Source organism: Coregonus lavaretus, assembly GCF_964263955.1.
Source record: "Coregonus lavaretus genome assembly, chromosome: 11".
Lineage (NCBI taxonomy): Eukaryota > Metazoa > Chordata > Actinopteri > Salmoniformes > Salmonidae > Coregonus > Coregonus lavaretus.
The window spans coordinates 41,990,103-42,001,714 of NC_139998.1; the positions used below are offsets into that span (position 1 = coordinate 41,990,103).

At 43.2% G+C, this 11,612-nt stretch overlaps 2 protein-coding genes across 2 annotated transcripts in view; one reads left to right on the forward strand and one right to left on the reverse strand.

Annotated features, from left to right (window-relative positions):
* LOC311136824 (yjeF N-terminal domain-containing 3-like) overlaps window positions 1–8,516 on the reverse strand; it is a 66,443-nt gene extending 57,927 nt beyond the window's left edge. Inside the window, exon 1 of the mRNA XM_084171112.1 lies at window positions 8,223–8,516. Within this exon, the coding sequence (XP_084027238.1) occupies window positions 8,223–8,278 (56 nt within the window). The 5' untranslated portion in view covers window positions 8,279–8,516. The remainder of the gene's footprint in view (window positions 1–8,222) is intronic.
* Window positions 8,517–10,048: 1,532 nt separating this feature from the next.
* Window positions 10,049–10,822, forward strand: LOC311136849 (testis-specific serine/threonine-protein kinase 6-like; the record flags this gene model as incomplete). The annotated part of the gene is made up of 1 exon (XM_084171141.1): window positions 10,049–10,822. One exon carries the CDS (start codon window positions 10,049–10,051, stop codon window positions 10,820–10,822), a length of 774 nt encoding a protein of 257 aa, XP_084027267.1.
* Window positions 10,823–11,612: the final 790 nt, after the last annotated feature.

The window sequence follows — 11,612 nt, forward strand, 5'->3', positions numbered from 1 at the left end:
ACCGTAATCAACTTTCCATCTAAGTGTTAAATATCTTCTTGTATCATGAATTACTTGATACCAGAGAAACTCGTCATAACAACCTATAACCTCTCTGATTCCCCTCCTCCCCTTTCCAGCTCTAACTGCCCCCCGCATCCCCTACACACACACACATCTCTTTATTACTAAGACTTAGTCTCTGCTGATGCTCATTAAATAGGTCTGGAAGAGAAGAGAAACTGTTCATCTTACTCATCAGTGACTCCTGCTGTGAGTCCCCCCCCCCTCCCCCACTTCCTTCATCATCACCTTAATACCTAAATTAGTCAAGCGTTCCACAGGGACGCTGGCCCATGTTGACTCCAATGCTTCCCACAGTTGTGTGAAGTTGGCTGTAGCTCAGCTGGTAGAGCACGGCGCTTGTAACGCTAAGGTAGTGGGTTCGATCCCCGGGACCATCCATACACCAAAAAATAAAATAAAAAATGTATGCACGCATGACTGTAAGTCGCTTTGGATAAAAGCGTCTGCTAAATGGCATATTATTATTATATTATGTCCTTCGGGTAGTGGACCATTCTTGATACACACGAGAAACTGTTGAGCATGAAAAACCCAGCAGCGTTGCAGTTCTTGACACAAACCTACTACCCTACCCCATTCAAAATGCACTTAATTATTTTGTCTTGCCCATTTGCCCTCTGAATGGCACACATAAATAATGTCTCCTCCCCTTCATTTACACTGATTGAAGTGGATTTAACAAGTGACTTCAATAAGGGATCATAGCTTTCACCTGGATTCACCTGGTCAGTCTATGTCATGGAAAGAGCAGGTGTCCGTAATGTTTTGTACACTCAGTGTATATACACACAGACGTATGCACGTATACGCGCACGTGCGCGCGCACACACACACACACACACACACACACACACATACACATAGCCAGACCTGCCAGACTAGCTCAGTGTATCCACTTAGAGATTACACACAGGCAAAAATAATTGCCAGGGCATCCTAAAAAAAATCCAATATTTAGAGGTCAGATAAACGAGATTTAGCTCGATCATTTGAATAATGTAAAACAAATGTTAGGCTTTTTGAAAGAGCTCATTTGTACTGAGAAAGTGTTTTCCCTGCCCTCCCCCTCTCTCATTCTGTCTCTTTTTATACCAAGTTGACAAAGCCTGGACACCCTGCTGAATGAAGCCTTGGGTCTAATATAAACCAGACTCGGCAGGGTTCTGTCAAGAGTAGCTAAAGAATTTAGACATGCATAAGAACAAAAGCTCCAATCTCAGCAAATGTTGGGCAGCTGTGTCCCTCATTCCACACTGCCCGGGACCGGGAGTGGCTAGCTAGCTCTGCACTGCATGGATGTACCGCTGTGGGCAAAGACACAGTGTATCTCCCTGCCTGCCTGCTTGCTGGTCTCATAACCCTGCAAACCCTTTTTCAGTCCCATACTGTAATTCAATTGAAGCGGGCCTATCCGCAGCTACGCAAATACCCCCACCCAACCAACCTGCTCACCCCACCCAACCCCCCACAGCCCACCTCCTCACCTCCACCCAACCCCCCACAGCCCACCTCCTCACCTCCACCCAACCCCCCACAGCCCACCTGCTCACCCCACCCAACCCCCCACAGCCCACCTCCTCACCTCCACCCAACCCCCCACAGCCCACCTCCTCACAGCTACAACACTGACAACACTCCACTCCAAACATCACCACCATCACATATCCTTCCCAGACTCTAAAACAGTTGCTGTGACAACAACATATTATAGCATATGCATGGATGTATCGCCCCTTCATCATAAAGAATTTATGCATATGTAAAATATACATTGCACACACTACATTAAATCCCTATGCATTATGAAGGGAGTTATTGGTGGTTGGTAAATGAACCACTTTGATCAGCCTGGTTATGTGAGTGGCTGTTTCCCTGCAGTATAACTAAAGCCCAGAGGTAAAGACTATAAAGCAGTGTAATCTGTTACCATGATGGCTTCATGCGGCTATAACTTAATTAACAGCAATACACTGCGCAGGCAGCAGCTTTATAAACCATCCCAAAACAACCAGGGGAGATCAGTGAGGCTGGAGCCTTCTCTCCAGGGTAATTTTCTAGTCAATGAGGCTCAGCTCACATATGGAAGGCAGTGGCACAGTGGCACTACAGGACTCATTACAATGAGAAACAGACAGTGTTAGAAAGAGTGGCAGTTACGTTTACTGGCATAGGAGACATGGATAATGTTGAGACAACGTTATTCTGATGCTGAAAGACCCACCACTGGTGAATGTGAGGAAAATGTAAACCAACATCACTAGTCTGGTTCATAACATGGTAATGCAGACGAGATGAATACAAATACAGCATTGTATGTAATGCATATAAATAGGCTGTTAGCTATCAGGCCAGTAGCAGTGACAGTGGGACAGGCCAACCTCATGGTATGTTTCACAGCAGACTAATACATACAAATCAATACAAATATAGAATGTCTATGGGTAATGCTTATGAATGGGCCATAGCTATCAAGGCCACTGACAGCGTGACAGGACATCAGGACATAAACACAGGACAGAGGGTGTGAACGTGACAATAGTGTCATTTTGGAGTCACTTTTATTGTAAATAAGAATATACAGTGGGGGAAAAAAGTATTTAGTCAGCCACCAATTGTGCAAGTTCTCCCACTTAAAAAGATGAGAGAGGCCTGTAATTTTCATCATAGGTACACGTCAACTATGACAGACAAAATTAGGGAAAAAAATCCAGAAAATCACATTGTAGGATTTTTAATGAATTTATTTGCAAATTATGGTGGAAAATAAGTATTTGGTCAATAACAAAAGTTTCTCAATACTTTGTTATATACCCTTTGTTGGCAATGACACAGGTCAAACGTTTTCTGTAAGTCTTCACAAGGTTTTCACACACTGTTGCTGGTATTTTGGCCCATTCCTCCATGCAGATCTCCTCTAGAGCAGTGATGTTTTGGGGCTGTCGCTGGGCAACACGGACTTTCAACTCCCTCCAAAGATTTTCTATGGGGTTGAGATCTGGAGACTGGCTAGGCCACTCCAGGACCTTGAAATGCTTCTTACGAAGCCACTCCTTCGTTGCTCGGGCGGTGTGTTTGGGATCATTGTCATGCTGAAAGACCCAGCAACGTTTCATCTTCAATGCCCTTGCTGATGGAAGGAGGTTTTCACTCAAAATCACACGATACAAGGCCCCATTCATTCTTTCCTTTACACGGATCAGTCGTCCTGGTCACTTTGCAGAAAAACAGCCCCAAAGCATGATGTTTCCACCCCCATGCTTCACAGTAGGTATGGTGTTCTTTGGATGCAACTCAGCATTCTTTGTCCTCCAAACACGACGAGTTGAGTTTTTACCAAAAAGTTCTATTTTGGTTTCATCTGACCATATGACATTCTCCCAATCCTCTTCTGGATCATCCAAATGCACTCTAGCAAACTTCAGACGGGCCTGGACATGTACTGGCTTAAGCAGGGGGAAACGTCTTGCACTGCAGGATTTGAGTCCCTGGCGGCGTAGTGTGTTACTGATGGTAGGCTTTGTTACTTTGGTCCCAGCTCTCTGCAGGTCATTCACTAGGTCCCCCCGTGTGGTTCTGGGATTTTTGCTCACCGTTCTTGTGATCATTTTGACCCCACGGGGTGAGATCTTGCGTGGAGCCCCAGATCGAGGGAGATTATCAGTGGTCTTGTATGTCTTCCATTTCCTAATAATTGCTCCCACAGTTGATTTCTTCAAACCAAGCTGCTTACCTATTGCAGATTCAGTCTTCCCAGCCTGGTGCAGGTCTACAATTTTGTTTCTGGTGTCCTTTGACAGCTCTTTGGTCTTGGCCATAGTGGAGTTTGGAGTGTGACTGTTTGAGGTTGTGGACAGGTGTCTTTTATACTGATAACAAGTTCAAACAGGTGCCATTAATACAGGTAACGAGTGGAGGACAGAGGAGCCTCTTAAAGAAGAAGTTACAGGTCTGTGAGAGCCAGAAATCTTGCTTGTTTGTAGGTGACCAAATATTTATTTTCCACCATAATTTGCAAATAAATTCATAAAAAATCCTACAATGTGATTTTCTGGATTTTTTCTCCTCAATTTGTCTGTCATAGTTGACGTGTACCTATGATGAAAATTACAGGCCTCTCTCATCTTTTTAAGTGGGAGAACTTGCACAATTGGTGGCTGACTAAATACTTTTTTCCCCCACTGTAATATGTTTCTAAACACTTCTACATTCATGTGGATGCTACTATGATTATGGATAGTCCTGAATGAATTGTGAATAATGAGGAGTGAGAAAGTTACAGACGCACAAATATCATACCGTAAAAACATTTTTTCACATGTATTTATCGATATATTTAGTAAATATATTTGTTTATGTATTTGGAAATGTCTTGTGAAAAATATTACTTTTGATTGTATTTGTAAGAAATATATGTTTACATTTAAATGTATGGCAAATATAAAAAATGTACCAATCATAATGTAATGAAATCTCTATTATTTGATTTTACTTTTCAAGGCAGAAACATTGACAAAAGTCACGATAGCTGTGATGGAAACGGGAAGTTTCAGTACTATTGTATAAATGCCGACATAATTTGTTCGTTCAACATGGTGTGATCTTTTTTGTCTGTAAAATGTATTATTCGAGAAATGTTTTTATGCGCAAATATTGATATAACAACCATCATATAGAAATAAACTTGGGAGTCATGCAATGACATGGTGTGTGGTCCTCCCACTATGACTTGGGAAAGCATGCAGTTTATTAGGCTACAGATGACATAAATTATGATGAACTTCACAGGGTGGTGAAAGTGCACGGTGATCTTGATGCTCCTTTCCAATAAATATCGATGGTCTTTTTCTGGTGACATGATGATCGATGTTTGACTGCTGTTTGACAAATAAACATATTCTCGCTCTTATCCATAATAATCTCATCATATAGACCTGCCCACCCGCACAGCCTACCCACACTGTATCTGTGAACTGTTGGCTAGAGCAATGTGCCAAGACCAGAGTAGGCACATTTGCTATTTAATGCAACAGTTTTTGTGACAAAACTATCCGTAGAGCTGAAAATGCGACGGAAACACATTGAACTTCAGATTTTTATTCGGTACATGAAAACGTAAACGAAAAAGTACATTTTGTGTGCACTACTTCATCACACACTGATTTTTATCTGCAACAAGTCAGTTTGGTGGAAACACACCACTGTTGCCAATTGGATGGAAACCTAGCTACTGATCAATACTTAAAGAGTAATTTAAGAATCCTCTGAAGGGCCAAACTATGTCATATGCCGAATTAGGAAATACCTTGGCCACCCTGTAGACCAGATGTCATAGCCATGCATCTCTGGAATTATTAGGCATTACATGCATTTGAGCAAAGATGCAAATGTATGTACATGCATCTCTGGAATACATTTTAAGGCATTACATGCATTTTAGTAAAGATGGAAATGTATGTACATGCATCTCTGGAATACATTTTAAGGCATTACATGCATTTTAACTTCATTTTACGCTAAGTTAAATATATTGAAATGTATTACTTTTTTGTATGTGGACTATGAGGACATGTGGATGAGTGTAACCTGCTGTGAGGTGCCCACCGCCAGGTACCACTGTCATGCTGTTATGTAATGGACTGATTAGCTAACAGGCAGCCCTGATTTACAAGTGATGAAATTACACTTTAGGACGGCAGCAGGGACATGGTTAGCATACCAACACTAAATTAAACATGACTAGCTGATTCAATCATAGGAACAGTAATTATAATTCATTCAGGCATCTTGATCCCGCTAAGGAGGACAGGTGGAGAGAGATTGGAACTGCCTAGAATACACGCAGCAGGAACGGTTCGATTTTCTAGGGCGGATGTATGTTTTGTCCGTAGTCTCTGCCAATATCTAATCAAAGTACTAAAAACAATGCTCTTAGATCAATGTATGCAAATTGTCTTCAGAGTTATGGTTTGATATTTATATATATTTTTTAAACGCCATACATTTATAAATAATGTACATTATAGAGTACATTATCCGACCTTGGGGATTTGTTCATGCAACACCTCTATAGCCCTACCCTAGGCATCCTCTAGGTCGAGTCACAATGGAGAGCCAAAAGTTATTGTACACACGTTTATCTTATCCATCATCATCTTTCATATCAACACAGTGTGTTACAATCAGCCTGGAACTTAGTATTCTGTCTTAGACAGCCTATAGGGAGGAGGTCAGAGACCTGGCCGTGTAGTGCCAGGATAACAACCTCTCCCTCAACGTGACCAAGACAAAGGAGATGATTGTGGACTACAGGAAAAATAGAAGACTGAGCACGCCCCCATTCTCATCGACAAGGCTGTAGTGGAACAGGTTGAGAGCTTCAAGTTCCTTGGTGTCCACATCACCAACAAACTATCATGGTCCAAACACACCAAGACAGTCGTGAAGAGGGCACGACAAAGCCTATACCCCCTCAGGAGACTGAAAAGATTTGGCATGGGTCCTCAGATCCTCAAAACGTTATACAGCTGCACCATCGAGAGCATCCTGACTGGTTGCATCACCGCCTTGTATGGCAACTGCTCTGCCTCCGACCGCAAGGCACTACAGAGGGTAGTGCATACGGCCCAGTACATCACTAGGGCCAAGCTTCCTGCCATCCAGGACCTCTATACCAGGCGGTGTCAGAGGAAGGCCCTCAAAATTGTCAAAGACTCCAGCCACCCTAGTCATAGACTGTTCTCTTTGCTACCGCACGGCAAGTGGTTCCGGAGCGCCAAGTCTAGGTCCAAAAGGCTTCTCAACAGCTTCTACCCCCAAGCCATAAGACTCCTGAACAGCTAATCATGGCTACCCGGACTATTTGCACTGCCCCCCCACCCCCACCCCATCTTTTTACGCTGCTGCTACTCTGTTAATTATTTATGCATAGTCACTTTAACTCTAACCACATGTACATATTACCTCAACTAGCCAGTGCCCCCGCACATTGACTCTGCACCGGTACCCCCCTGTATATAGCCTCCCTACTGTTATTTTATTTTACTTCTGCTCTTTCTTTCTCAACACTTTTTTGTTGTTGTTGTTTTATTTATTTATTTTATTAAGAAATAAATGCATTGTTGGTTAAGGGCTGTAAGTAAGCATTTCACGGTAATGTCTACACCTGTTGTATTCGGCGCATGTGGCCAATAACATTTGATTTGATTTTATCTCCGACAGGTGATTCACATCCTGCTCCTCATCAGCACCAAACAGGCAGGCGTCACTGTAGCCCTTGATCATGACTCTCAGTTCCATTACATTACACATAAGAGTCATTGGACGAAGGCGTTTTCTATGCTCGGTCTGAACATTAACACGCATCACTTGCGGTACGGTTTTGGAAGCATAAGGTCCTTATCTTTCATACCAGCGAGAAATAATTTTCAAATTGTCTAACGCCACAATTATATTGTCACTGAAAAATACTGTCGCCTGCAACTGTGTTCAAACAGGGTACAGTAAGTGTGTATTTTGTATTTGTGAAATTATTTTAATGTGATATGAAAGTAGAGGAAGTTTCTAGAACTGTACCACAATTGAGAATCAATTCACGTTTAGATGGAGTATTCGGCTGTTTCGGCTTCCAGAGCCAATTCACCTTTAAACATGTAAGGTCCATGGACTATAAGGAGTAACGTTAGGCTGCTTTAGTCCATTATTGGGCTAGTGTCACTGCCGCCTTGATTTGAGTCCCCCTTTGTTATTTTTCAAACAGTGTCACTTTCACTCACTTTCTGTGCTTCTCTCTCTCTCTCAGGGCTGCGAGAGAAACATGAGTTGGTGCGACAGGTTGCATAAAAGTACAGTGATGAATGCAGCTGGCAGCCACAGGGGGGACTGCTCTGGACACGTCTCTACACAGAGAAGCACCTCTCTGGATGAAAACCTGCGTCACACACCCAACTTTATGTCTACAATATAATAACATAAAAACGTGCATAAAAGCTCACACGCCATCAGCTATCAAAGGTCAGTTCACATTTACAAGCAGGATGTGTAAAATAGAGTTCACAATCCATAATAAAAGATGTAGGCTACCGCCAGCTGGCATTGGAGAATTTAAGTGAATTGAGAGCAGGAATAGCTGTGTTGCCCTAATTCTGCTAAGTGCCTACCTGAGATACCGCAGTAGCTCGATGGTCTCTGCCGGTTCAGTCGAGCTGTGGTTCATCTTTTGGCAGTCTGGGAGGAATCAGCACAGAAGAAGAAGAAGGGTAGAATGAGCTGCACTGTTTTACAGAATACACTCTTGTTCGTTCTCTAGAATACACTCTTGTTCGTTCTCTAGAATACACTCTTGTTCGTTCTCTAGAATACACTCTTGTTCGTTCTCTAGAATACACTCTTGTTCTCTCTCTCTCTCTCTCTCTCTCTCTCTCTCTCTCTCTCTCTCTCTCTCTCTCTCTCTCTCTCTCTCTCTCTCTCTCTCTCTCTCTCTCTCTCTCTCTCTCTCTCTCTCTCTCTCTCTCTCTCTCTCTCTCTCTCTCTCTCGTATCAGCAGCCCTTCTCTGAGAGAGACAGCGAATTAAGAGGCAGGGAGATACGGACGTAGCCAGCTGATTGGCCCAGCCTGCGGTGAGTCGTAGAAGCTCAGACAGAAAGTGCAGCCCCACCCTCAGTGGCTAAACCAACAAACCCTCAGTGGAGAAACTGGAGTAGAATGGAGAATGCCTCAAAGCTCTGCAGATGACAATCACACAGACACACACACAATAACAATGCCTGTCATCTTATAGAGGGGGAGGCTGGAAATGCATACACATTTATATAGAAACATTTGAATTTGACATCTTTGGTGGCATTGAGCATAATACAACAATCACAGAATACCATAAATACCAGATGAATGTATTGCATTGAATGTATTGATGGTTTCAACTGCAGCGCCCGCAACTTGAAGTAGATGAGAAACTTGAAGTAGATGAGATCATATGTTTGAAGCATGAAAGATAATTAAAATGTACGGTAAATCCCCAACTGCACACACACACACACAAACAAACACACACACACACACACACACACACAAATTATGCATGCAGGTCTATGACACAAACACACACAACCTCCATAAGTAGAAGTGTATACAGTACAGTAGAAACAACCATTGCCAATAGCTACCAAGCCAAGGGCTATGGCTCCTAACTGGGTCAAGATAACAAACAATAGCTCACATTGTTCAGGAAAGGTCAGTGCTGCTCTGAACATTCTAGCCTGTTCAGCATTCCAGCAGGCCTGCTATCTAACAGTCAGCCAACAGCCTGCTCATTTGATGAACAATTGAAATTCCAGTTGTTTTTGGTCAGTTTGTATAGTCTGGTGAGTGACAGGACAATGGGAAAACACTCATCTGGACACCAATTTTGGGGACAATTTAGATTAGACTCCTTTTTTTTGTTCCTTCTGTTGAGTTATTTAAGTCCTTGTAAAAAAGGAAACCCCAAACAGCTGTACCTGTATATTAATAGACAGAGACATGCATGAGGCCAAGGAGATTATTGATGCAGTCTGCCACCCTGAGGTCATATGATGACATTACAGTTAACAATATCCAACCATAAGGATTTTGTTATATTTCATACAGCCAGGCAGGCAGAATAAGATAGAAATGTATTTATTATTGATCAGATACAGTAGTATGTGGTGATATAGGCTTCAACATGCCACTGACGCTAAACAACCCTCATGTGCTGGCAGGTTTTGCTAGTTTTAATGTCTATGGTTTTATGTCATACTAATGTCGTCATAATGCACGCGCAAACACGACCGTAACTTTATAAATATGTTTCTCCATTTTTTTTATCAATACTTTGTCACCACCAAGTGAGACACCCAACTGTTCCTCAAATTGGTCGAGCGTGTGACCACCGGGGGTTCATGACCCGATGGGGCAGCAGCCAGACACATTTTGAAGCAGTAAGTCAAACATACCTTTTTGAAAATGTGCACGGAGAAAGTTCTGCGCGGGATGGGCTACAAATTGGGGGTGACAATCGGCGAGGGAAGCTACTCCAAAGTCAAACTGGCCAGCTCCCAGAAACACAATTCTGAGGTATCCATAAAAATTGTGGACCGCAAAAAGGCTCCTCACGACTTTGTCCACAAGTCTCTACCCAGGGAGCTGACACTTCTGAGGGGAGTGAGACATGACAATATTGTCCATGTGCACGAATTCATCGAGGTTTGCAACGGCCGACTATACATCGTAATGGAAGCGGCAACAACCGACCTTCTCCAAAAAATCCAAGAGGTCAATTCCATCCCTATGGCCCAAGCCAAGACCATGTTCTTCCAGATTGTCAGTGCTGTGAACTATCTCCATCAAAACAACATTGTCCACCGAGACATGAAATGTGAGAATGTGCTGCTGAATAGGGACAACCAGGTCAAGATCACCGACTTTGGTTTTGGGAGGTTTGCCATGGGCTATCCTGAGCTGAGCAGCACCTACTGGGGTTCTGCGGCCTATGCCCCACCAGAGGTACTGCTCGGAGTCCCATATGACCCCAATAAATATGACGTGTGGAGCCTGGGTGTGATTCTGTATGTCATGGTCACTGGGTGCATGCCGTACGACGATTCCAATGTCCGCAAACTCCCTCGCGCTCAGCGCAAGGCCTTGGTCTACCTGGATGACGTCACAGTGGAAGAGCAGTTCAGCCCTTCTTCCCGCCCGACTATCCAACAGGAGGCAGAGCAGTCTTGGTTGCAATAGGCAAGAGGCCAGGATGTGCGTGATTAAATCATGTGTAGCCTAATTGGAAATCCGACCACTTTCATTTGTTCCCGATTTAGGCTAATAATAGCTATTAGCTGTCAGCTGCTGGACATATTGTAGGTGTATTCATGTACTAATTTATTCAGATGTATTCATTGTTATTTTATCTTTTGAACAATATAAAGCTATAAAGTAGACTGTTTGGAGACAAAAAGCTACAATCAAAAAGTAAAACATTAAATAATTTGTAGGACTGTAGGCCTGCCTACTTTTCTCTGCCATTAGTAATGAAACACACATGGAGCAAACATTTTTCAATGATATTTAACCTACCAACTGACCTGTTGAAACAGATAAGTCATATTCCATTGTAACAATATCTGAAGGTTCGTTTACACCTGTAAATCAAAAGGATTTGACCGTTAAATATGCAACTATGCACAAATCTACACAGGCACAGCACTCCCGAAATGCTCAGCTTCAAAATGTCAAGCAGAGAGACGCAGGTCTCTTCTCTTGAACCAAAGACAGCGCGCGGCCTGTGAGCTGAGCGTCAAACAATCGAGGGGGAAAGAAACTGCTTTGGAGAGGCATGACCGGACGCCCGACGCACCACAACGCTGCGCTCGCCAAACCACTGGAGTAAAGAGGGGCCTGAGGGAGAATAATCTCTAGGAAAAGAGAAGCGTGGAAAAATGAAGACACACTTCCCTCTGACCAAACTCCCTCCCAGCTGTACTTATCCCAAAGGTGGTCGACAGAATTGAGCACTAAGGGCATCCCGAGG